Genomic DNA, 26401 nt, shown 5'->3' with positions numbered 1-26401 from the left:
ATCCATCCTATTAAATTAGATTTTGCCAAAGACCACCAAAATTAAAGCACTACAGTCACATGTATGAAAAAGGAGGTGTCTTCAAAAGCAATATTGAGCAGGAAAAGAAGATAGAAAAGAACGTGTATGGTACAACTCCATTTAGATTAAGTTCAGAGAAGAAGCAAAACAAAATTATATTGTTTGTGAATAGATATTTGAGTTGTTAAAACCATGAAGGCAGAGTTCCTGTCGTGGCTCAGTGGTCAATGAACACGACTAGGAACCATGAGGTTGCGGGTTCAGTCCCTGGCCTTGCTCAGTGGGTTAAGGATTCGGCATTGCCATGAGCTGTGGTGTAGGTCGCAGACACAACTCAGATCTGGCATTGCCGTGGCTGTGGCTGGCAGCTACAGCTCCAATTCGACCCCTAGCCTGGGAACCTCCATGTGCCACAGGTGTGGCCCTAGAAAGCAAAAAAAAAAAAAAATCATGAAGGCAAATAAGTTTGGATGGTGGTGACCTCTGATGTCGTTATATCTCAGTTAAAAGAAAAATGTCTCTGGTGGGAGAGGCGAGGCTCTTGGGGTAAGGGCCGTGTTCTCTCTCTCAACCAGGATGTGGTTACTTGCATACATACCTGCTTTATAGTTACTCATCCAACTGTACTTTGTTTCCTGTGTTCATGTACTTTTTTTTGCATATGTTTTTACTTTAACAATAAGACGTTTTAAAAAATGCACACTCAGACACTCTCCTGTGTGAGAGTGGATTATGCGTGGGCAAGAATAGAAGCAGAACTCATAATGTAGGTGAAGATAATGGGAGTAGAGGCTTGGACCAGAGCCCTGGTGGGAGTGGCGATAGAAACGGCTCCGGAGGCAGCATTAATGGGATTGCTAACAGATTGTTTCCCCTTGTTCTTTGCGGTAGTTCACAAACCAGAAAAAGTTACGTGGACAGAAGCTGCTGGAACCATTCGGGATGGAGTACGAGCCTACACAGCTCTGCATTACCTTTCTCATCTCTCTCCTGGAAAATCAGTGCTGATCATGGATGGAGCAAGTGTAGGTGCTAATAGTTTTGTTAAGAAATAGACCAAAATATAGGGTTTTTTTTGTTTGTTTTGTTTTTTTGTTTGTTTGTTTTTTTGTCTTTTTGCTAGACCAAAATATAGTAAACTTAAGGAATTAAGAAATGGGCCCAAGTTCCCACTGTGGCTTAGTGGTAACGAACCTGACTGGTATCCTGGAGGACTCGGGTTCGATCCCTGGCCTCACTCAGTGGGTTAAAGGATCCAGTGTTACCATGAGCTGTGGTGTAAGTAAAAGATGGGGCTCGGGTCTGGCATTGCTGTGGCTGTGGCGTAGGCCGGCAGCTATAGCGCCGATTTGACCCCCTAGCCTGGGAACCTCCATATGCCATGGGTACGGCCCTAAAAAAGCAGAAAGAAATGGGCCATCCATTTGCTAAAGTTATTTGTTGCTAATTAGCTTATTCTCTAATAACTTTTACCAAACTCCCATTGTATAAAATAAGCAGCTCCCCCCACCACCACCACCATCACCCACCGGCCGTGGCGTGTATCGGCTTGATGTGAGATCTCAGTTCCCAGATCAGGGATTGAACCCAGGCCACAGCAGTGAAAGCAACGAGTCCTAACCACTAGACCACCAGGAAACTCCCTACAATAAGCAGCTTTTATCAGTAGGAGATAAAAGTTAGCATTAGATAAGTATAGTTTCTTATTACCTTGAATCTGCTATATATTAAAAAAAAAAAAAAAAAGTAAACAGGCCATCTTTATTCCTGTCTGTACACAAAGCCTGAAATAGCTCATAGTCTTTGCAGCCATGCCCCAGAACTCCCTGCCAAGTTTATATCAGATCCTTTATGTGAATAAGGTGTTGCATTTATAGATAGATCACACAAGGTAAAAGTGTGCTCATTGAAACACATTACATGTTGGAGTTCCCGCTGTGGCTTGGCAGTTAACCAATCTGACTAGCATCCATGAGGACACAGGTTCAGTCACTGGCCTTGCTCAGAGGCTTAAGGATGCAGCGTTTCCATGAGCTGTGGTGTAGGTTGCAGATGTGGCTCGGATCCTGCGTTGCTGTGGCTGTGGTGTAGGCTGGCAGCTATGGCTCTGATTCAACCCCTAGCCTGGGAACCTCCATATGCCACAGGTGCAGCCCTAAAAAAAAGCAAAAAAAAACAAAACATATTACATGTATCATCAAACTGAGATCAAGGCATTAAAAGAATACATACAAATATAGTATTTTAATCTAAAAATGTTACAAAACGGGGTGAATTTATAATTTTATTATCTATCTGGCTATTGATGAAAAATCTTTTTCCCTTGCTTTTCTTTGAAAATAGAGGCACATCTGGGAGTTTCCTGGTGGCCTAGCCTTCAAGGATTCAGTATTTTCACTGCTTTGGCTTTGGTTCAATCCCTGGCCCAGGAACTTCCACATGCTGTGGGTGGAGACAAAAAAAAGCAGGCAGACCGCTCTTCAGCATTGGCTTCAGCCTTCCCTCCAACATCAAGATGATAGTGTTTCCCTGAACTTAGCCCACAGGTCAGCAAAAGGATGGAACTTTTGAAGTCCTTTGATTTTTCAAAGAGAGGATTGCTGGACTTTCATATATGTATTATATAATTGGCTTAGAACATTATGCTGACAAGGCCCTTAAAAGGCCAGTTTTTCACCTTTCCAAGGTGTTTTTGTTTTGTTTTGTTTGCTTTTTAGGGCCGTATCTGAGGCATATGGAGGTTCCCAGGCTAGGGGTTGAATCAGAGCTGTAGCTGCTAGCCTGCGCCACAGCCATAGCAATTCCCATCCAAGCCATATCTGCGACCTATACCACAGCTCAGAGCAACGCTGGAATCTTAACCCACTGAGCAAGGCCAGGGATTGAACCTGCATCCTCATGGATCCTAATAAGGTTCGTTAACCACTGAGCCACAAAGGGAACTCCCTCCAAGGTGTTTTGAATGCAGCTTCTGTCCTTGAAATTATGTGTTGCAGGTATCCTGGCCGAGAACCTGAGGCACACATGGCTTTTCACCCTCCCCCTTGAAGAAGTCTATCAAATGTTTTCCCTTCTAGACTTGTCTGTATTTTTTTCTTTCTATCAGATAAGACTTTGAAATATACCGAAGTAGCGCTAAACCATTACACTTGATTAGACAACTATAAAATAAATTAGATACAACCTGTGCCCTATACCTGTAATCCCATTGTGTATTTTTTTCCCCACACAGGCTCTCGGTACGATAGCTATTCAGTTAGCACACCACAGAGGAGCCAAAGTGCTTTCAACAGTGTGCAGTCTTGAAGACAAGCAGTGTCTTGAAAGATTTAAGCCTCCCATAGGTGAGTAATAATAGTCAACACAGACTTTAAAACATAACATTTGGAAGGAGTATCACCTTAAAAACTGCACTTGTAGGAGTTCCTGTCGTGGCTCAGCTGTAGTTAAACCCAACTAGTATCCATGAGGATTCGGGTTTGACCCCTGGCCTCCAGTGGGTTAAAGATCCAGCACTGCTGTGAAGTGTGGTGTAGGTCGCAGACACGGCTCGGATCCAGCATTGCTGTGGCTGTGGTGTAGGCCAGCAGCTACAGTTCCGATTCCACTCATAGCCTGGGAACTTCCATCTGCTGTGGGTGTGGCCCTAAAAAGACAAAAGAAAAAAAGACAGACAAACTGCACTTGTAAAACAAACTGTAAAATGCCAAATGCATGTCATTTTTTAAATGCACTAATGGCGTCCTTTTGTGCCGCAGTGAGCTAAGGATCAGGCATTGTCACTGCAGCAGCTCGGGTTGTTCCTGTGGCATAGGTTTGATCCTTGGCCCAGAAACTTGCACATGGGGTAGGAGCAGTGAAATAAATAAATAAATAAAATGTACTTAGTATCTGTGCTCAGTCCAAATTAAGTTAAGGTTTAAATGTTAATTATTTGTTTCTTTTTTGTTTCTTTGTTTGTTTTGGTTTTTAGGGCCTCACCCACAGCATATGGAAGTTCCCAGGCTAGGAGTGGAATTGAGCTACAGCTGCTGGCCTACACTACAGCCACAGCAATGAGAGATCCAAGCTGCATCTTCGACCTACACCACACAGCTCATGGCAACAGGGAATCCCCAACCCACTGAGCGAGGCCAGGGATCTAACCTGCATCCTCATGGGTACTAGTCAGATTCATTTCCTCTGTGCCACAGCAGGAACTCCAGTTATTTGGTTTTTTAAACCAACATTTCTCAAGGTTTTTTTGTTTTTTTTTTTTTCCCTTCACCCCATTATCATCAACTTGCCCAGGTTTGAATTCAAGGTGAACTTTGACACCATTTAGAAATACATCATACCGGAGTTCCCGTTGTGGCGCAGTGGTTAACGAATCCGACTAGGAACCATGAGGTTGCGGGTTCGGTCCCTGCCCTTGCTCAGTGGGTTAACGATCCGGCGTTGCCGTGAGCTGTGGTGTAGGTTGCAGACGCAGCTCGGATCCCGAGTTGCTGTGGCTCTGGTGTAGGCCGGTGGCTACAGCTCCGATTCAACCCCTGGCCTGGGAACCTCCATATGCCGCGGGAGCGGCCCAAGAAATAGCAACAACAACAACAACAACAACAACAAAAAAAAAGAAATACATCATACCTCTTTGATTTTAGTCAATAAATGGATCTATTTTTGCATCATTTTGTATGTATCTCACCCTCTTTTACCCAGTGATATATCTCTAAGTTGTCTGTTTCCTGTGATACACTAGGAAGAGAGATGAGCCCTTTACAAAGAAACCCAGGTCAGGTATGGTTCATGATAAACAGGACATGGTGTCAGCTGGGGAGCTCTTGAGAAGATTGAACCTATCCAAACAGCAGTGAATATGGAAAGAAGAGAGAAAATAGGTTGGAATAATGAAAAAGAGGGGAAGATAGGAATGGGATTTATTAGACTGGAGTTAACAGCATTCACATTGGAGTTTGCCAGATGAAGAGAAAAAAGGATGAGCAGAGAGTAAGTGAAGAATGGGCAGGAAGAAAAGTAAAGTTCTCCGAGTGTTAAATGTGGGTGACGGCTCCTTAGATCCTCAGCAACCCTGTGAGGACGAGCTGGGGAACAGTATTCAGAGAATTTAGCTTGTCCAAGAACATACAACTAGAAAAAGGTCTGGAATGGGATTTTGTTTTGTTTCGTTTTGTTTTGTTTTTGTTTTTTTAGGGCCGCACCCACGGCATATGGAGGTTCCCAGGCTTGGGGTCGAATCGGAGCTGTAGCTGCCGGCCTACACCACAGCCACAACAACACAGGATCTAAGCCCCATCTGCAACCTACACCACACCTCACGGCAATGCCAGATCCTTAACCCACTGGGTGAGGCCAGGGATCAAACCTGCATCCTCATGGATGCTAGTCAGATTTGTTAACCACTGAGCCACGATGGGAACTCCTAGAATGGGATTTGAACCCAAGCCTGTCTAACAGTAGAGCCTATGTTATTTCCATGGTTAAGTTATGCTTCTGGCAGAAATCACCAAGAAATGGAAGGAAGTTAAATCATGGGCCAGGAAAGGCGGAAAATAAGAAAAAAAGGAGAAAGAAGAGATGGAAAATGGAATGGGGGCAAAGAGATAGTATTGTTGAGGGGGCGGTTTCCTCTTGGTTAACCCTGCCCTTCCTCTGTGCTTCAGCCACCTTTCCCTCGTGTCCCTGCCCCACCTCCATCCCCCAAGACTTTGATTCCTGCTGGTCTGCACCTCAAATCTGAGCAGCTCTGAGAGGAATTCTCCTTAATGAGAAGGTGCTCAAAGATACAAAAATGAAATATAAACATGTATCCTCACTTGCCAATTCAAATTGAGTTTTTTGGAGTTCCCGTCATGGTGCAGTGGTTAACGAATCCGACTAGGAACCATGAGGTTGCGGGTTCGGTCCCTGCCCTTGCTCAGTGGGTTAACGATCCGGCGTTGCCGTGAGCTGTGGTGTAGATTGCAGACGTGGCTCGGATCCTGCGTTGCTGTGGCTCTGGCGTAGGCTGGTGGCTACAGCTCCGATTCAACCCCTAGCCTGGGAACCTCCATATGCCGCGGGAGCGGCCCAAGAAATAGCAACAACAACAACAACAAAAAAAAAGACAAAAAGACAAAAAAAAAAAAAAAATTGAGTTTTTTTTTTAATTCTCTCATTTGGCTTGTTTTAATGTAATACTTGAAAGCAACCAGTTTAATTTTTACTAATTTTTTTATCACCTTTAGGATTTTTTTGTTTGTTTTCAGGGGAAGCTGGCGGAATGAGGATGTGGGTTGGGATATCTAGGACTGAGTAAGGATAAAGCAGCCTCTAATAGGTACCAAATCCCTTAAAAATGTCTTCGTACCTTTTAACTCTCAAGTCTTAAATCTGAACGTACTAGAAACTGCTTAATCTTTTGGTCCACATCTTAATATATATATGTACCTCAGGTTTAGAGAGTCTCAGTTCTGGCAAAATACCCTTTAGCTATAGAGAACAATCCTCCGTGTCAAGAGCCCAGCCTTGGAGCATATTATCCACAAAATGCTCATATTTTCATTTTATTAAATATACCAGTCGCTTCATTTAAATTGAGCCTTGCCAGTACTGGGTTGGATGAGGAAAGGTATAATATGGATTCATTAATTGTTTCAATCACTTAATTCATTTCAGAGAAGAGATACTTACTTGCTCTGCTTTCTCTTTTTCCCTGATTTGTATTGATCACCTAGAGAACAGTACACTTGCCTGACTTCCTGTTCTTTACAGCCCGCGTGATCGACGTATCCAATGGGAAAGCCCATGTTGCCGAAAGCTGTTTAGAAGAAACAGGTGGCCTCGGAGTAGATATTGTCCTAGATGCTGGAGGTGGGTACTTTACTAGATCGGTAGCCTGGGTAACTTTGTATTGTGCTGGGTGAATTTCTGGGGGAAAAAACTAACTAGGACCTATTGCTGGAGGTGGGTACTTTACTAAATCAGTAGTCTGTGTAATTTTGTGTTGTGATGGGTGAATTTCTGGGGGCAAAAATTAACCGGAAACTATTGCTGGAGGTGGGTACGTTGCTAAACTGGTAGTCTGTGTAAATTTTTTATTATGATGGGTGAATTTCTGGGGAAAAAAATTAACCAGGAACCATGGAAGTAATTATTAAATTGATGTTTAGCTGAGTTTTTTTTCCTAACTTTTTAATTTAAATTGGAGCTCCCAGGGAGTTCCTGTTGTGGCTCAGTGGGTTAAGAAACAGACATAGCATCTGTGAGGATGCGGGTTCGATCCCTGGCCTTGCTCAGTGGGTTAAGGATCCAGCCTTGCCGCACGCTGCAACATAGGTCACAGATAGGCCAGCAGCTACAGCTCTGATCCAGCCCCTAGCCTGGAAACTTCCATATGCCACAGGTACAGCCCTAAAGAGAATAATAATAAATAAGTAAATAAAATAAATAAATAAATAAATTGGAGCTCCTTCATTTTATTCCCATTATAAACACTTTCTGGAAGAAAACATGCTTACTTTTTCAGTTTTTCTGCTTGAGGTTATTTTTTAATTCATTTTCTTTTCTTTTTTTTTCATTTTATTAAAGTGTGGTTGACATGCTTGCCTTTTAAAGTCTAGGCATTGGAGTATAAGTATCTCTACAAGAAATCTGCAAACATGACCTACTCAGTGGTTCCTGGATTAGTTCAGGTCTCAACCAGATGCTTGCTCTGTTCTGCCATGTACAGCTGCCCCATCGGGTGGTTGACTTCTGCAGTCCCTATTTGGAAAATGCACAGAATTTTCTTGCATTTTCACCTTCCTTGAACTTTTGTGGTTTAACCAATATCTATTCAACACCTAGTCTGTACACAGGTAGTTCTATCGCACCTAAAGAACAGGTTTCACAAGCCTGCAAAGAGATTTAATTATACCTTGTTGGGATCTATCTTCTATCCTAAGAATCGTAATGAATATAGCTATGACCATTGTATGTGTTTCTTTTTGGCCAGTATTTTCAAGATTTGAAATAAATTCAGAAAAATCTTTCAGTGGAAGTGACTGTATACTTCATTAACTTTTCAAATAGACATTTCAATTATTATGTCAAATTCTGACCATTTTGAATCATGAGTTCCTTATTCAGAAGTCAACTTTCCCAAAGTATTAAGCTATCAATATTATGATGAAAACTATCCAACTTAGGGAATTCCCGTCGTGGCTCATCAGTAACAAACCTGACTAGTATCCATGAGGATGCTGGTTCAATCCCTGGCCTCGCTCAGTGGGGACCCGGTGTTGCCATGAGCTGTGGTGTAGGTCGCAGACACAGCTCAGATCTCAAGTTGTTGTGGCTGTGGTGTAGATTGGCAGCTGTAGCTCCAATTCAACCCCTAGCCTGGGAACTTCGTATGCCATGAGTGAGGCCCTAAAAAGCAGCCCCCGGAGTTCCCGTCGTGGTGCAGTGGTTGACGAATGCGACTAGGAACCATGAGGTTGCGGGTTCGGTCCCTGCCCTTGCTCAGTGGGTTAACGATCCGTTGTTGCCGTGAGCTGTGGTGTTGGTTGCAGACGCGGCTCGGAACCCGAGTTGCTGTGGCTCTGGTGTCAGCGGGAGGCTACAGCCCCATTTGGACCCATAACCTGGGAACCTCCATATGCCATGGGAGCAGCCCAAGAAATAGCAAAAAAAAGACAAAAAAAAAAAAAAAAGCACCCCCCCCGAAAAAAAGAAAGGAAGAACTATCCAACTTAGTTGTGTGTTGTTAACTTGCCTGATTTTCAAATTAAAATAGATTTTTTATTTTTAGTTATTTCACTTATTAAATCTAAAGTAAATTTTATGGCCAGTTTTAATGCAAAAAGGTATTATTTTAAGGTGTCTGAATACATTGTATTACCTTTTTCTAAGAAAAATGCTTCTTCTCACATTAAAAAGCAAAGAGAACTAGTTTAAAGAATAAATTTTTGTCAGATTATTATAAAATATATTTTTTCTCCCTCTCTCCCCTCCCCCACTCTTTAAACTATTCCTTTTTAAGTGAGATTATATAGTAAAGATGATGAACCAGCTGTAAAATTACAACTGCTGCCACATAAACATGATATCATCACCCTTCTTGGTGTTGGAGGCCACTGGGTAACAACAGAAGAAAACCTGCAGGTACTATCGGAAACAATAAAACATTTACTGTTATACCAAAAGGAAGTAATTAACAAAGAATAATGCCTAAATCTTTTGGGGAAGGTGTGGCTAAATTAATATAAGTTCTGAATTATGTCCTCTTTTTAAAGAAATGTAGCTTTTTTTAAAAAAAACTTTAGCTATATATTGGCCAAAATACTGAAATATAGTGCCGACCAGAAGAGTTCATTTAACTTTTATGTAGCGGTGTGGAAGTAGTGACTTGTGAATTTTTTAACAGTATTTGAAATAAGATTTTTTTCCCTAGTAACACACATTCTTGTTGACATATACTTAACAAAATATTTCTGTGGAAAATTATGACAGTTTCTTAATTACTCAAATTGGAATTTACTGTGTAAGCATTTATATATATATATATATATATATATATATATATATATATAAATACACAGTGTATATATATACACACACACTGTCTTGCAAAGTTATGTTTCTCAACGAAATTCAATTCAGGCACTTTTATCGAGGTTGATATGCAAATACCATAATTCTCATATACCAGTCTGCCCCTGTTTTTCCCACATCCTCATGAAGATGACTGGTGGGTAATAGCCTCTCTCTCTCTCTCACACACACACACACACACACACACACTGTTACACACACACACCCCTACGACCCCTTCATCACCTCTAGACTGGCCTTCCATTTGACATTGCTGTTTTATCATTTTGGACAATGAATTAGAAAAGAAAATATTACAGTATACATACTGTTTTTGAAGTTTGTGTGCTGATTATTTGTGATCTGGGTTATCATTTAATTTGTGTAAAAGTTTTCCTGGCTGAAGATATCAATCATTCTTCTGCTATTAAATTTACAGTAACTGACCATTCTTTATGCATTCTATCCAAGCTGGATCCTCCAGATAGCCATTGCCTTTTCCTCAAGGGAGCGACAGTGGCTTTCCTTAATGATGAAGTTTGGAATTTGTCAAATGTACAACAGGGAAAGTATCTTTATATCCTTTTTTTCTACTGACTTGAGTTTCTGGCTTGGAATTGACCTTGTACTCTCATCATTAAGTTCTTTAGTAATGATCATGATAATAATGATAGCAGCTAACTTTCACTGACTATGCCAGTGTTCCAAGAGCTTTATAGGTATGACTTTATTTAAATATTAAAACAGCCCTGTGAGGTTCAAGTCCTGTTATTACCCCTGTGTCACAGGTGAAGAAATGAAAGGTTAATACGTGCCCAAGAATGCAGCTAGCAAGGGACAGGTCAGGAATCATACCCAGGCAGTTCTCACTCATTTCTGAACGAGAGATAAACTGTTGGATACAAGAAAGATGTTGCTTCATTTTTAGCCTGGCCTTGTGAACATTATAAGCCACCTTGAGAGCCTGCATCCTTAATTCTGTTTTGGCACATTGTGCAGAATATTTCAGAATACTTATCTAAATTAAAGAGTTTATGGGGTGTTTTTAAAAATGTCATTGAGGAGTTCCCATCGTGGCTCAGTGGTTAACAAATCTGACTAGCATCCATGAGGACGCAGGTTCCATCCCTGGCCTCGCTCAGTGGGTTGAGGATCCAGCTTTGCCATGAGCTGTGGTGTAGGTCACAGACATGGCTCGGATCTGGCGTTGCTATAGCTGTGGTGTAGGCCAGCAGCTGTAGCTTAGACTCGACCCCTAGCCTGGGAACTTCATATGCCGTGGGTGCAGCCCCCCCCAAAAAAAAAAAAAAAAAAAGAATAAAACTTCTATTTCTAAGACGCCTGTTTTAAAGGCAGCCGCACTTGGTAAAATTTTTAATATATTGGAGAAAAAATAAGTTCTCGTTACTTAATAGGGTATACTTGCACATGAAGAAAGAGACTTGTATAACCTTATGTTTGTCTCCACTGAATATCATTCTTTATTTTTATTAAATGTGTGTTGTTATATATGTGTGCTATGTATAAAGGCCTGCCCCCTCTAGGAGCAATGGCAGACTTAATTCAGAGCTTTCAAATAATAGGTTTTAATTAGCATATTTGCATATGTTGAGCTTTAAAGAATACATTTCAAAAACCAGAACATGTGGTAAATGTATGTGTTTAAAGTATTTCTGATTAATATTTTCCTATTAAATTTGGAAAATAAACTTAATTTTTAATGAAAGAATTATTTAAACTTCAGCTTTAAATAATGACTTATCCAGTAGCATTGTCATTATCAAGAATACCAGGAGAGGAATTGCCGTTGTTGCTCCGTGGTTAACGAACCCAACTAGCATCCATGAGGACTGAGGACTCAGATTCGATTCCTGGCTTTGATCAGTGGGTTGAGGATCTGCTGTTGCCATGAGCTGTGGTGTAGGTCGAAGATGCGGCTCGGATCTCTCATTGCTGTGGCTGTGGTGTAGGCCGGCAGTTGCAGCTCCAATTCAACCCCTAGCCTGGGAACTTCCATATACCATGGGTGTGGCCCTAAAAAGACAAAATAAGTAAATAAATAAATAAAAGCAGAGAGCGCTGATGGTAGAGAATACCATGTGTTAGAAGTAACATTAGTTAGTGTGTTTTGCATCTTACCTGTCAGGCTGGCTGCTTTGCCTGCAGTGCTTAATTCTCTTAACTGTTCTCCCTTCCCTCCACCATGAGAAGATTTTAACCTTTAACATATTCGTTGAAATATGACATGTTTATATAAAATGCTAAATTTTCCAAAATCAGAAGTATGTGTTTTGCATAGATACATGACACACACTCTTGGCAATTTCATTAACAGAAGTAGAGAGAATTTGCAATACATGAATAGTGAATAAATATTCTTTAGGTCCTCTTAGAAATATCTTCAGGAGTTCCCTGGTGGCCTAGCAGTTACATATCCAGCACTGTCACTGCTGTGGCTTAGTTTACTGTTGTGGTAAGGGTTTGATCCCTGGCTGGGGAACTTCCCCATGTTGCAGGCGAGGCCAAAAAAGAAAATCTTAAAAATAGCTTATGTTCATGTTTTCTAATTTGTATTTTCTAATGTCCTGAATTCTAAAGTCCTAAATGAGACTTGAGTCCTCGGTTGTGCAAACCCCCCTCAGTGTCATCACACATGAGCCAGTTGCTACTTGAGATTTAACATAGTGCGGGATTCCAAATGTGTGATTATACACCATAAAATAACTCCTGTGCTATCAGTTTATAGAGACTCTCAGTCCTAATATTAGAATTTTAATTAAATGACTAGAGGTTTTAAGTTTACACTCCTTTAGTTCTCTTCGTAGCATATGTTACACCCACCTACAGATTATTAACTTTCCTGCATATATATTATCATCTGGCTTAATAATAAATGTGCACCCAAAGTAAGAGAGGCAAGTGCTAAAATTGTTTTTAACTAAAAATACCATTCGAAGTGCTAAAATGAACCCCTGACCCAGTTCTGTTAGTATCCATTTGGGATAACACTAGTCATTACTTAGGATGGGCATTAGGCTTGCTTCTCTCATCACGTGGCCCTAGAAGTATGGGCTCTATTTATTATGTCACCACCTTGCTCAAATCAGTTCCCCCATTTTCCTGTTTTAGAGGTAAATTTGACAGCTTACAGCATTTCTGTTCAACAACAACAGGAGTTCCCCTTGTGGCGAAACGTCTTGAGAGTGCTGGGATGCAGGTTCGATCCCCAGCCCGGCACAGTGGGTTAAGGATCTGGCATTGCTGCAGCTGTGGCTTAGGTCGCAAGTGCGGTTCCAATCTGATTCCTGGCTCTGGAACTCCATTTGCCACAGGCGGCCAAAAAAAGGAAAAAGAACAACATAGGTGACCTACCTAATACCCTCTGCTTATCAAATGGTTTTGATTTACTCCTCTCTTCTTTGCGTTGCCACCTTAACAGTCTTTCCAGCTACGTATCTTAAAAGATGTGATGGAGAAGTTATCAACTGGTGTTTTTAGGTATGCTAAATGACCAGCTTCATTGTTCTAGTTAATTTTTTTATCCTCGGCAGTTAAAATGGGCATTCCCATTTTTGTTTCAGCTTTCTTAGTATACCTGTCACCTCCATATTTTGCTATTTTGTTTAGATAAATAGCTGCTCTTTAATATTTCTCAAAGCATATCTTATGATACACCAGTAAGTATTCCCTAAGATACAAGTGGTTTGTGAGTTTTCCTTCCTCCCTTCCATACTGTACCTCACCCCTTACTCGCCTTCATCACCTCTCCCAAAGCAACTTGAAATAACCCACAACTTGGCAGGAGGGAAAAGTACTGTTTTGTTATTTGTTTCTTAGTTGGATCTGTTTATCAAAAAAGAGGGAGTGGATTAAATAGCTATTTTCCCCCTTCAAAATTTAACCACTTAAAAATTTAACAATGGAAATATTAATAGACAAGTTTATTTAAAGTAATAGAGTGGAACTATAGCAGTTGTCAACTACCATTCTATGTACTCTACTCATCCTTAACTAGACCTGACATTTCTAATAATTTCATTCTTCCTCAGACCTCAATTGGATGAACCTATTCCACTATACGAGGCAAAAGTTACCATGGAAGTTGTTCAGAAAAATCAACGAAGAAAGAAGCAAGTTGTTCAATTTTAATTTTGTTCTTTCTCAGACCTCAGTTGGATGAGCCTATTCCAGTATTTGAAGCCTGAGTTGCCTTGGAAATTGGGAAAAGTTAAGGAAGATAAAAGCAAGTTTTTACATTTTTTAAGCATATTTCCTGCTGAGACAAGATGCTCAGGGTTATTTGAAGTATTTGAGAAGTACTTGAAAAAATACTCAAGACAATTCTAAAATTAGCATCTAAAGGGAATATTCTAAAAGGCTTTTTAGTTATTGTTTCTATATATTTGCCTCTTCTAAAATTCTTTCCATGATGAAAACTGCTTTAAGCAGAAGCCATGCTACTATCTATAAAGCTGTTGGAATCTCCTGCTGTATCAAAATAACATTACTTTTGTATTACACTCTCTTCTCAATACCTTCCTTCTTTAACAAGCCTTTGCTGTCCTAACCTAATCATTTGAATATATCTTCAAGCCTGAAAGGATCTAGCCCATAGCAACTTAATTTTTTTTTTCAAATATTCATTCACTCCAGGGTTTCCTCAGGATCCATCAGGACCATCACAATAACTCGCCTGCGGCTACTGCAGTGTTTGCGTGGAAGGCTGCAGTGGCGATGCTTGGGAAGGGGGCCGGGAGGCTACGCTTGCACAGCCAGCGTGCTGATTTCCTATCCGGGTTCTCCGTTTTGGGGGGTTGGGGGAGGAGGCCCAGGCCACTCTTTCCAGCTCTGGACCTGAACACTGCACTTCCGAAAGCTTATCGAGGCGAGCTCAAGTGTGACGTTTCCTTTTCATCCTGGCGCCCTGCCCGGGGCTCATCACACCCTGCTTCGGATTTAAATAGTGCTCGGCTATTCCGGTGCCTTGGACCGCGCGCTTCCCAGCCACTTAGCACCCGGCGACCCGACTGCATCCTCGGAGCAGGAAGGAGCGCCAAGGCGGCGTCCCGGGAAGCGCTGGGCACTGGAGCACCCGAAGCCCCGGAGGCGCAAGCCGGGGGCGGGGCCTCGTGAGCGCCTGACGGCGCACGCGCCGCGAGGAGCCTCGGGGGCGGGGCCGCGTAGTGGGGCGGGGCTGGCGCGCGCGGGAAGCGCCTACCGGGCTGCGGGTTCCCCTTCCTCGGCCTTCGCCGCGCGTCATGGCTCTGTCAGTTCCCGGCTACTCGCCCAGTTTCAAAAGGCCGCCCGAGACCTTGCGGCTCCGACGGAAAAGGGGCCGGAGCCTTGGAGCTGCTCCCCCGCCCAAGGAGCGGCCTGAGCAGACGACCCGCCGCGCGGCCCTGGCGGCCGGGCTGCCTCTCCGCCCCTTCCCGGCGGCGGCGAGCAGAGGCGGCGGCGCCCCGGCCGCGGCCCGAAGAAACCCCTTCGCTCGACTGGACAACCGGCCGCGGGCCGCCTCCGAGCCTCCCGACGGGCCGCCCCGCAGCCAGCAGGAGGCACCGGGCCCGGTGAGTGTCTTCGTGCCTGGGGGCCGAGGGGCTCTTGTACTTTGTGGGTCGACTCGGCTGTGAGGTAGGGGTGGCGAGTTCTCGCGTTCCAGGAGGGAAATGGGCGCCAAGTGCCAGCCGCCCGCCGCCCAGGGAGCCCTAAACTTGGGAGGCGGCTGCTCTGCCAGGTCCGGGGGGCGTGAAGTGCGCTCCGCCAGCCGCCGCGGGACGTGCGGCGCCCGCGGGTCCTGAGGAGAGGACCCCATTCCCTCGGTCCAGTCCGGAGCCCGGCCCGGGGAGTTTGGGCTGCAACCGTCCCGTCGGGGGTTAGAGACCGGGGGAGAGAGCGCGGAACAATCCTAGAACAACTCCGGGAGGGCCGCTGTGTGCTGGGAAGGTTACGAGACGCTCTTCCCAGCGTGATTCTGGGCTTCCCTTTTCACGTGCTCAAAATGATCCTGCAGTTGAAGGAATACTGAGGATTCATGGAGTCAGAATTTACTGGTATTTGTCTTAGCCCAAAACCTTTTGGATCTTTTGAATTGAGATGATTGATTATTGCGTTATGAGTTGTGCAAATTACCTGCCTTTCCCCCGCTTCCGTCTTGAGAGTAAAGTTCAGACACAAATTTGAAGTGAAATACTGATACACTGATTTGGGTGCATGTGAATTCCTGCCCTCGGATTTATTGAGAAACTTGAAGGCCAGGTGAGGCTCTACGTGTTTAAAGCAAACTACAGCGTCATTTATGATTGAAAAGGACCATCTTTTTAATTTCAGCGTTTAGATTCTAATCAAGAAAATGATTTGCTATGGGAAGAAAAGTTTTCTGAAAGACGAGCCATTAGTGAATTTCTCCAGGTAATACTTTTTAAATGTCCTCAGAGTGTATATTCTTATAATATCAATCCATACTTCTCAGAAGCATTTTACTTGAAAAATGGCTGCACAGAGAGTGATCATCTCCACCAGGACTGAAATGATGGTAAAGGACTCAAGGCTTTGTGTGTGGTAGTTTTCTTTATAACAGCGCCAGTGCTAAACTAGGCATAAATGTGCGTTTTCCTTTCACCCCTGTAGTTTTCTAACTCTTCTGTAGGTAGTTAAGAAGTCTAGCTCATCACTCAGAGCTAACCTCTCCAGGCTTCGCTGCTTTTTTAACTTTTAATCCTTCACTGAATCTTCAGACCAAATCCCCAGATTAGCAACACAGTTGTGGCATATCACTGAACCTCGATACCACCACCACGCACACAAAACACTCTTTGCTTGCTTTCTTTTTTTTTTTTCTTTTTTTTTTCCTAATTTAGGACCACACCGGTGGCACATGGAGGTTCCCAGGTTAGGGGTGGAATTGGAGCTGCAGCTGCTGGCCTATACCACAGCCCCAGCCAGCCGGGTCCAAACTTCATCTTCCACCTACACCACAGCCCATGGCAATGCTGGATCCTTAACCCCCTTGAGCTGGGCCAGGGATCAAACAGGCATCCTCATGGATCATAGTTGGATTCGTTAATGGCTGAGCCACAAAGGGAACTCCCAAAACACTCTTCTTGATTCCGTTCCTCAGCTACTTTCGTGATACTTTAACAAATACATAGTTTGTCCTAATGGGAGCAGACAAGAAGAGTTCCCCAAGACCCAGTCTCCTTTCCTTGCAAATAAATGGTCTTCACAGGGTCTCTTGGAAATTGCCTCCTCTTCCTTATTATTTTTTTTAATAATGTCATCTAAGAGAATCACTGTAATGTGGAGAATACTGATTTGACAGCAAAACAGTTGGGGAGGAATATTTGAGGTTGGGAAATGTATCTTAAATATGGCCTCCTGGAACCCAACCTAAGTTACCTGCAAGAGCAGCTTTGCCCTGGTTCCAGAGTTTTAGAAGCTTAAAGGATGCTTTTTAAAAAATACTTGGAGGAGTTCCCGATGTGGTGCATTGGGTTAAGAATCCAACTACAGCGGCTCGAGCAGCTGCAGAGGCGCAGGTTTGATCCCTAGCCCAGGAACCTCCACATGCCGAGGGTGCAGCCCCAAAGATTTAAAAAATTAAGAAAAAATACTTGGAAGATTTCTGCTTTGATAATACTATTTTATAGTGGATTTTTTTTAAAAATGATGATTATGAAAATAGTACTTGTCTCTTGTAACTAAACTATATAGAACTATAATAAACTAAAAAATGAAAACTGTGCATCCAGTACCACCCCCCAACAACAACAAAAAAAATCCCATTTTCCAGAGGTAAGCAGTGTTAAAGGTTTATTGTTTCCATACCTCTTCACAGTGTGAGTGTATTTTCAATGTTATTTATTGTATAATACATAACATTTTGAAGTTTCACGGATTGTATTTTAGTTGATGAATTTTATAGATGGGAGGGCTTCTTTCTTGGTACCCTTTTTCTAAGTTTTGTTTTCTTTGTTTTCTGAAAGATTCCTCATGTATCATTCTCCGAATCTGATATTCCATCCTCAGAAAGTACTGAGTTACCTGTGGACTGGAGTATTAAAACTCGACTCCTTTTTACCTCTTCTCAACCCTTTACCTGGGCAGATCATTTGAAAGCACAGGAAGAGGCTCAAGGTGTCATCCAGCATTGTAGGGCAACAGAAGTCACTTTGCCTCAAAGTATTCAGGTAACTGAAAGAAAACAGCCATGTTTTATTTTTTATTTTTTTAAAGAGTTTTATTTTTTCTGTTATAGTTGGTTTTCAATGTTCTGTTAATTTCTGCTGTATAGCAGAGTGACCCAGTCATACATAGAGGTAGTCATTCTTTTTCTCACATTATCCTCTATCATGTTCCATCACAAGGAAAACAGCTGTGTTTTAAAGTAACAATTTAAGGGAGTTCCTGTTGTGGCGCAGTGGTTAACGAATCCAACTGGGAACCATGAGGTTTCGGGTTCGATCCCTGGCCTTGATCCGGCGTTGCCATTAGCTGTAGTGTAGGTTGCAGATGCGGCTCAGATCCCGCATTGCTGTGGCTCTGGCGTAGGCCAGTGGCTACAGCTCCAATTAGCCCCCTTGCCTGGGAACCTCCATATGCCGCAGGAGTGGCCCTAGAAAAGGCAAAAAGACCAAAAAAAAAAAAAAGTTAAAAAAAAAGTAACAAATTAAGTGTACAGTGTACTTCTCTGCGAAACAGCAGAGATATTTCTTTCCATTAAGTTTTTCTGTTGACATTTAAAAACACAGGAACTTGGAAAATATTTTATTTCCCAAATGATGCTTTCATACAGTTTCAAAAATCAGATTCAATAGCTGCCCGTTAAATTTATAGACCTGTTGTGAGTATTATTCATTGTTGGCAGGCAAGAGTTGCTTGAACTAAACCATTGTTTTCTAAGGCCTTTTGAGAAAGAAAATGAAAATGAAAAAGAAATGAAAAGAATGAAAAATGAAAAAGAAATGAAAAGCAATTGAGGAATAGGATTGCAAAAACTGATTGGTTATTTTACTGATTTTCTCACATAATGTATATGTATTTTTTTAACACACTAATTCTTATGACCTGGGTGATAGTCTGTTGTAAATTTAGAGTCAGTGAGCTAGATCTAGGATGGTTTTATTTTATTCTATTTTTGCTTTTAGGACCGCACCTGCAGCATATGGAAGTTTCCTGGCTAGGGGGTCAAATCGGGGCTACAGCTGCTGGCCACAGCCACAGCAGTGTGGGATCCGAGCCATGTCTGCAAACTATCCCACAGCTCGTGGCAATGCCAGATCCTTAACCCACAGAGCAAGGCCGTGGATCAAACCCACATCCTCATGGATACTAGTGGGGCCCGTTACCACTGAGCTACAACGGGAACTTCCTAGAATGGTTTTAAAGTAATATAATTGCATTACTTTCAGGCAGCTCATCACCTCAAATTAACTTAAAAGAGATTTTCCGAAAGAGGGCCTGGTATGTCTTTTTCAATAAATAGATGGGGATGATTGGTGATTCACAGTATCGGGTTTTACTGGCTCCTTTTGAAACAATGTAGTGAGGGAAGGGGGTTGAACATAGTGTTACCTACACACATACCCCCCCAAACACACACTATTGCCCTCCTGATAAAAAGAGGCAGTCATTGTTAAGAGGATGGTAGAGGCAGGCAAGTATTCCGTCTATGTCTGAGTGCTCCTTCTGATATGTGGTTTAACAGACTAATTGCTGGCAAGTAAGGCCCCTTTTCCTAAACAATAATAAATTACATTTTAGCCCCTGTAACAGTTATTAACGTGTTCCTATAGGAAGCAGCAAAGATTCTGAGAATAGTGTTTGGTGTATTCAGTGTCTTTTTAATTAAATTCTCTGTTACTAATGGGGCAAAAACTGTCCAATATCCTCCCTGGATTTTAGGATCCCAAACTCTGCACTGAGCTCCGTTGCGCCTTCCAGCAGAGCCTTATTTATTGGATCCACCCTGCCTTCCCATGGCTCCCACTGTTCCCTCGTATTGGAGCTGACAGAAAAATGGCTGGAAAGGCAAACCCTTGGTCAAATGATGAAACCCTGCAACACAATTTACTGAGTGACTGGTAAGATTAGTTAAAAAAAAAAAAAAAAAAAAAACCCAAAAACTTGTGCAACCAAAGAGTGAATTTTCATTTTAGCAGTGTTCTCTTCTTATTTATGACTTAGAGGTGTGTAGTAGTAGAGGGAATTATTTTATTTAAACTGTTAATAACCAGCATGTAAGTTATTTACTTTTTCAGCCCTTATTCTCTCACTCTTTATGTAGTTCTGGCATGTATATAAGTGTGTGTTAAATATGTAGGCGTAATTCCTCTTTTTTTTTTTTTGGCTTTTTAGGGCCACACTTGCGGCTTATGGAAGTTCCCAGGCTGGCGGTTGAATCAGCCGGAGCTACCAGCCTGCAGCACAGCCACGGCAACGTCAGATCCAAGCCACGTCTGTGACCTACATCGCAGCTCATGGCATTGTCGGATCCTTAACCCACTGAGCGACCCCAGGGATCAAACCTGCATCCTCATGGATACAGTCGGATGTGTTACTACTGAGCCATGATCAGAACTCCAAGGATCTTTTCTTAACCTGGGTGCTGATCATCAGTGTATTCAGTTTGTGAAAATTCACAGAGTGATAAACTTATGACTTGTGCTATGTAGTTATAGTTAAATAAAAAGTTCACAGCATTTCAAAAAAAGAAATTTTTAAGTCATCAGTGAGTCCCATGACCAATTTCAGTCCTTTAAAAAGCCAAGTTCTGTGTCATGGCAAAAAGTCAAACCATTGTCTGTAATATTTGTGTTTTAAATCAGACATCAGATTAAATTATGCAAAATTAAATTTTAGATGTTAAGTTAAATATTTAGTAATACTTAAAAATTTTTTGCTTCATAGGTCTGTGAGCTTAACTTCTCTATATAATCTGCTGAAGACAAAACTTTGCCCCTATTTCTACGTTTGTACCTATCAGTTTACTATCCTGTTCCGTGCAGCAGGATTAGCAGGAAATGATGTCATGACAGCCCTTATATCTCCTACCACTAGAGGTATCAGAGAAGCTATGAAAACCGAAGGTAAAACTATACATTTAAAGTGAAAATACCACACTATATAGTAAACACTTTCCTTAAAAGCTAAAATTTGAAATGTCTTTTACTAGTTTTATCTAATTATTTTAAGAATTAGTTTTTTGGCATTTAATTAAGCTGTCCTTTATACATAGCTTTAAGGTAGCGATGTTCCTTCTCCAATCTTCAAACATAGATTGAGCTGGAAAATCCTAATCTGCATATGCTCCTATAGAAATTTTTTTATAGTACAAATAACCTCTCCCCTTTCAATAACATGGTCTTTAAACTGGGTCAACTCATTAGTGGATTATGAAATCTACTTAGTGTGCTTATTCAACACTTTAAAAAAAATGAAAGTGAGAAGAATATACTTGATGAAAGGGTACCACCTGTCGTGAGAATGTGTATTGTTTCCTAAAAACCTTGTGTTTCAAGGAGATATGTGTGTGTCGTGAGCTGCTGTCAAGACAGTATGAAAGTGATCTGCTTTAATAGATCAAGTGTAAAAACTCATTTTTTTTCTTTTTTTTTTTTTTTTTTCTTACCTTTTCTAGGGCCGGTCCCGCAGCATATGGAGCTTCCCAGGCTAGGGGTCTAATCAGCTGCAGCCCCCGGCCTACGCCAGAGCCACAGCATCTTGGGATCCGAGCCTTGTCTGCAACCTACACCACAGCTCACGGCAATGCCAGATCCTTACTTAACCCACTGAGCAAGGCCAGGGATCTAACCTGCAACTTCATGTGTCTAGTCGGATTCGTTAACCACTGAGCCACAAAGGGAACTCATTAAAACTCATTTTTAAATATCGTATTCTCCCAGCACGCTTATTAAATTCTTCTAGGTTATGTTAAAACTCAGTTACATTTTTCTTTCCTCGTGTAGGTATTGAATTTTCTCTGCCTTTAATAAAAGAAAATGGCCATGAGAAGAAGGAGGCATCTGGAACAGGCTTAGGACATGGGGAGTATGTGCTTAAAACAACCTTTTCACATCATCTGGTGACTTAATGGATTCAGTAGTTTTGAAAAAGAAACATCTTTATGAAATGCAGACCCTAACTAACTATAGAAATTTCCTAGGGGGCAAGCAGTCAGCGATGAGGATGAAGAAGAAAGTTTTTCCTGGCTGGAAGAGATGGGTGTGCAAGATAAAATTAAAAAACCAGATGTACTTTCTATCAAGCTGTATCCTTTCGGTTGCCGTTAACCAGAATTGACTTTCATTGAATTAAGTTAGTGAGCAATGTAATAGTAACTGGCAGTTTTGTTAGACTGTAATCTCAAATTAGCTTTAAAATCATATGAAAAAGGATTCTCCATCATGACATTAAAAAGACAAATCCCTAAAAAAACAAACAAATCCTTAAGTACCAATAAACCACAAACAATTATTAAACTATTTTTTTTTTTACATGAAAAAAATTGTTTTGGTTCAGTTGGGGGAATGGAACATATTTTTGACAAGAGAAGAAATTAGTTTTTGTAGGTATCTATTTCTAGCAAATTCAAAATGGTCATAAATCATTTTGATTTATACAGATGCCTTATAATTACAGTCAAAAGGACTGGTAAGGGCATTTCCAGTTTGGGATGAAAAAAAGTGTCAGGTGATTCAGGATTAAGGTAGCGCTTTTCTTGTTAGTGTGGGACTTGCGTGTGCAATTCCTTGATTGTCATCTTCAGGCGTAAAGAGAAACATGAAGTACAGATGGATCACAGACCCGAGTCTGTTGTGTTGGTGAAGGGAATGAACACCTTCACATTGCTCAATTTTCTAATCAACTGCAAGAGTTTAGTTGCTTCCTCAGGTCCACAGGCAGGACTTCCACCAACCCTCTTATCCCCTATAGCTTTCCGAGGGGCCACAATGCAAATGCTTAAGGTAATAAAAGGGGAAAAAAAGATTCTACACTAATACTCATAACCAAGCCTTTACAGACTTGCTTTTCCTTTTCTGATAGGATAAATTCTTAATTTGTTTTCAGTAACTCCTAACATTTTTACATTTTGTGTATTGTTTTTCTTTTCCTCCCAGGAAAAAAATTCCTTGATATAAAGTTATATCAAAGGACTTATATGAAAATATATTTATATGAAATGTTACATTTGAATTATTGCCGTTAAGGAAAAATTGCTTAATCGTATTTTGTTTCATTTCTTAACCAGTGTTAAGAACAGAGCCAAGAATGTTATGTTAAATTCTAGGGGAAGGTCTCAAAAACTGGATCATAGATAAGTGAAAATATCCATACTGCTAAAAAAACTACACATGTAAATATGAAGTACTGAATGTTGTAGCAACAGAATCGAATTTTTATTTTCCCAGAATTCTGCATGGAAAGTACATTAGTAGATCAGAAAGGATATCATGTTAAACAACTATGTTCTCTAGAACTAACACTTCAATTAACAATCTCCTAATTTAGAGAGCATGCTGGAAACTGAGAATTACTAAACATTTTTTTCTCATTCTGTCTCAGGAACTACTTTTGTTCCCAAGCTGTTAGAGAGGAAAACCCAAATGAGAAGTTACTGATCACATTTTCAGCTAGGGACAAAAGCTTGAGAGATTGGTGACCATAATTTTCTTAAAAATTTTTTTAAGGCACGAAGTGTAAATGTGAAGACACAAGCTCTTTCTGGATACAAAGATCAGTTTAGTTTGGAGATTACAGGTCCAGTCATGCCTCATTCTCTACATTCCGTGACCATGCTGCTCAAATCTTCACAGAGTGGGTCATTTTCTGCAGGACTGTATACGCATGAGCCAACTGCTGTATTTAATACCTGTCTACCAACTGATAAAGTACTGGATAGGGTAAGTAGACGGCTGTAAATCGATGTAGTTGCCTCAAACTAAATCGAGGAAATAAGTGAATAATTATGAGCCAAACTAGTGTTTTTAAGTTATTAAACTCTACCTCGTAATACCAATTGAAATTACTAGAGGAGGTATTCTCTTGTGGCACAGGGTTAAGGGTCTGGTGTTGTCACTGTGGCAGCCCAGGTCACTGCTGTTATGCAGGTTCAGTTTCCGGCCCAGGAACTTCCAGACCCTGGGCATGGCCAAAAAAAACAAAATTCACCAAGAGGAATGGATAATGACTGTATCTTTTTGTTGTAAGGTAAATTTTATCAATTCAGGCTGTTGTATTCAACACTGACTACAGAGCTTCTCAAACAAAAGGCAAGTTATTTTTATTGTCCTCTCAGAGCCAGAACTTTATGATTCCTTTATTTATGTGTATTTATTTAACCATATTTGCCTTTACTTTTGGACACATGTAAGTTTTCATTTAGAGAGCAAGAGACCTTCAAATTGGCTATTTTTATTAGTTTACCAGACTTGTAAAAATAACCCAAATTACTATTTTTGGATGCTGTATGTAAAAATGCTTAGGGTGACTTCTGTTGATCATGATGAATTGCCCTTACCTTATACAAGACATCCATTTGTCAAAATCCCCATGGTAATTTTTAAAATTCTTCAGTGTTCTAAGACTGATGCTTTTTTACTGACTTGCATACAAATTTCCACAGGAGGCTGTCCTTGAGGAGCTTTCCAACTGTGGATTGCATCCTAAAACCCTGGACCATCTGAGTCAAACACCAGTACTGGGGAAATCCTCTTTACGGCATGTGGAAATGAGTGACTGCATGTATAACTGGAGATCCTGAACACCAAAGTAAGCCTAAAAGGAATCTTTGAGGAAAAAAAAGGCTTCTGGCAAGGAAATTCAAGATTCTTATACCTTTGGCTTTAAAGTTCACTTTGGAAGTTAAAGAGAATATAACTAAAAATATTCAGATGTTTACAAATAGTTAACTTTTTACAATAGCTTTTATTACATTCACTAAGCAGGATTAAGGTTTAAAAATCAACATTTTGTTTTTATTGTTTTGATTAGGTATTCAGATATGAAGATATAACTCTTTTAAAACTTCAAATAACTTGAATGAAAATTCCTAGATCCATATAACTTAATTATAAACTGGGTAGAAAACTCAAGTGTTTCCTAACGAGTGGAAATTGAGGCTTAGTAGGAATTACGGCGTTGCAACTAATAGCATCAGGCCAAACTATTACCTTCATCAGTTTACTTAGGATCATTAGCAAGTTCCAGTTTTATAAAGGTAGAAAACAAATGTAGACAGTATCCACTGAGCCGACTGTTGATGCTTCCAGTTTAGTTGTTTTCCTATCTGTTTACAATTCCTCTATTCTCAAAATACATTAAAACTTGTTTTTAATTGCATGTTAATTCAGATATGGGCATTTTGTATTACACACAGAATAGTGTTAAGAGTTGTAAAGAATGCTCAGCTGTCATGATAAAGTAGTATTTAATACGTTCTTGTAGGTATTTTGTGTGTATGTGTGTGTGTGTATATATATATATATAATTCAACTTTCTTAAATAAAAGTGTTTAGAAATCAAAAGCACTGGGAAAAGAAGTAAAGTAGTGAAGAAGTTATGTGTTCACTTTGTAATCCAGAAAATAAAACACCACATTTATTCCAGAGAAGTTTATATTTGGGCCTTAAGCTTTTGAAAATAAAGTTTAGAGACATAGCATATGAATACCACTGTAATACACATGAAATATTCTATCAGACCCTAAAAATTAACATAAACTTAAACTTTCTCATAGTCAACAAAATAGTGGCTGGGTGCCGATTTTATTAGATAAGATGGTTACAGCATTTTAATTATCATTTTACGTCTACCTAGGTGTAGCTGAAATTCAAAATGCACATCAAAGTAAGACTATATCACAACTCAATGCCATACTAAATGTACTTGGCCTCTGCAGTAGAATTCTAGTCAGACTTCATTTGGACTCCCTTCTCATTCATGGCCCAAGTGGCTTTGACAGAAACGCAGGACTTAGTGCTGATCATCACACAACATACCACTTCCTTTTTTTTTTTCTTTTTTTTCTTTTTTCTTTTTACAACCTCTACAAAATTTTAAAGGGGAGATGGTGGCATTAGCCCTGTGGAACAGATCTTGCTTGATTACCTCAATAACACTGGCCCAGTATCTGTCCAGCAGAACCCATTGGGAACTAGTACAAGGTGCACAGCCCTTCACTGATTACAGGCAAGTGTTACAGCAGCCTAGCCATAAGGAAGGGGAGTTACATCATAGTACAAAATACAGTATAAAAGCGTTATTTAACATTCCACACTGAAGATTACGGATGCCTTCAAACAATCGTTTGGATGTTAGCCACTTAAACAAATACATCACTAAGGTAAACAATATAAACATACCAAAACCCTGTATGGTTAAATACAATTTCCATGGTACAAAAATCAAAGCCTGGAGATGTTTGTACAGATTGCTTTTTACACAATGTCTTAAATTGCCAAATATTTACAACATTAAAGAGGAAATACATTTTGATGCAGAGTAAAATTATCTGAAATGATTAATATAAAACCTCAATCTATCTACGTGAGGCACTCCTGAAGCAAGTGGCATTAGCCATGAGGTCCTTTGGTACAAGGCCCATTGCTTGAAGAACCACAGTAGCTGCTGTGGCTTTAGCATGCTTCTTATTAGGGCTGGCAAAGCTGGGCTGGTAAGCGCTTCCATTTATCAATACCTATTCAAGAAAAACATACAATTGGGCTGGTAAGGGCTTCCATTTCTCAATACCTATTCAAGAAAAACATACAATAAGAACAGCATCAAACTTTAATATCTATTAGCTTTGTATTTTTTTCACTAAATGCTAGAA

At 40.8% G+C, this 26401-nt stretch overlaps 3 protein-coding genes across 11 annotated transcripts in view; 2 read left to right on the top strand and 1 right to left on the bottom strand.

Moving 5' to 3' along the window:
• The window catches only part of CRYZL1 (crystallin zeta like 1), a 44376-nt gene extending 30284 nt beyond the window's left edge, over window positions 1-14092 (top strand). Inside the window, 7 exon segments of one of the 2 annotated variants that reach the window (NM_001098596.1) lie at window positions 913-1046; window positions 3254-3365; window positions 6772-6870; window positions 9023-9144; window positions 10045-10150; window positions 13026-13071; window positions 13623-14092. In NM_001098596.1, coding sequence (NP_001092066.1) covers window positions 913-1046; window positions 3254-3365; window positions 6772-6870; window positions 9023-9144; window positions 10045-10150; window positions 13026-13071; window positions 13623-13722 — 719 coding nt within the window. In that variant the 3' untranslated portion in view covers window positions 13723-14092. 2 annotated transcript variants of the gene reach the window in all.
• On the top strand, window positions 14322-25904 carry DONSON (downstream neighbor of SON). The gene is made up of 10 exons (XM_013990191.2): window positions 14322-15140; window positions 15901-15981; window positions 17556-17759; window positions 19474-19652; window positions 20479-20657; window positions 21537-21618; window positions 21734-21838; window positions 22337-22535; window positions 23259-23471; window positions 24194-25904. The coding sequence occupies exons 1-10, from the start codon at window positions 14832-14834 to the stop codon at window positions 24329-24331; spliced, it is 1689 nt and encodes a 562-aa protein (XP_013845645.1). The 5' UTR covers window positions 14322-14831; the 3' UTR covers window positions 24332-25904.
• SON (SON DNA binding protein) overlaps window positions 25148-26401 on the bottom strand; it is a 31343-nt gene continuing 30089 nt past the window's right edge. For 2 of the 8 annotated variants that reach the window (XR_002338040.1, XR_002338038.1), the window contains exon 13: window positions 25301-26266. Coding sequence is in view for 2 of the 8 variants with exons in the window: in XM_005657147.3 (XP_005657204.1) it covers window positions 26108-26266 (159 nt within the window). In the remaining 6 variants the exon portion in view is untranslated. Of the gene's footprint in view, window positions 26320-26401 lie in introns of all 8 variants that reach the window. The other 6 variants (XM_005657147.3, XM_003358932.4, XR_002338035.1 and 3 more) reach the window with 6 other exon arrangements.

The sequence above is a fragment of the Sus scrofa genome, chromosome 13, assembly GCF_000003025.6.
Source record: "Sus scrofa isolate TJ Tabasco breed Duroc chromosome 13, Sscrofa11.1, whole genome shotgun sequence".
NCBI lineage: Eukaryota > Metazoa > Chordata > Mammalia > Artiodactyla > Suidae > Sus > Sus scrofa.
Note: the sequence above shows the minus strand (reverse complement) of the source record. Positions and strands in the feature narration are given on the sequence as shown.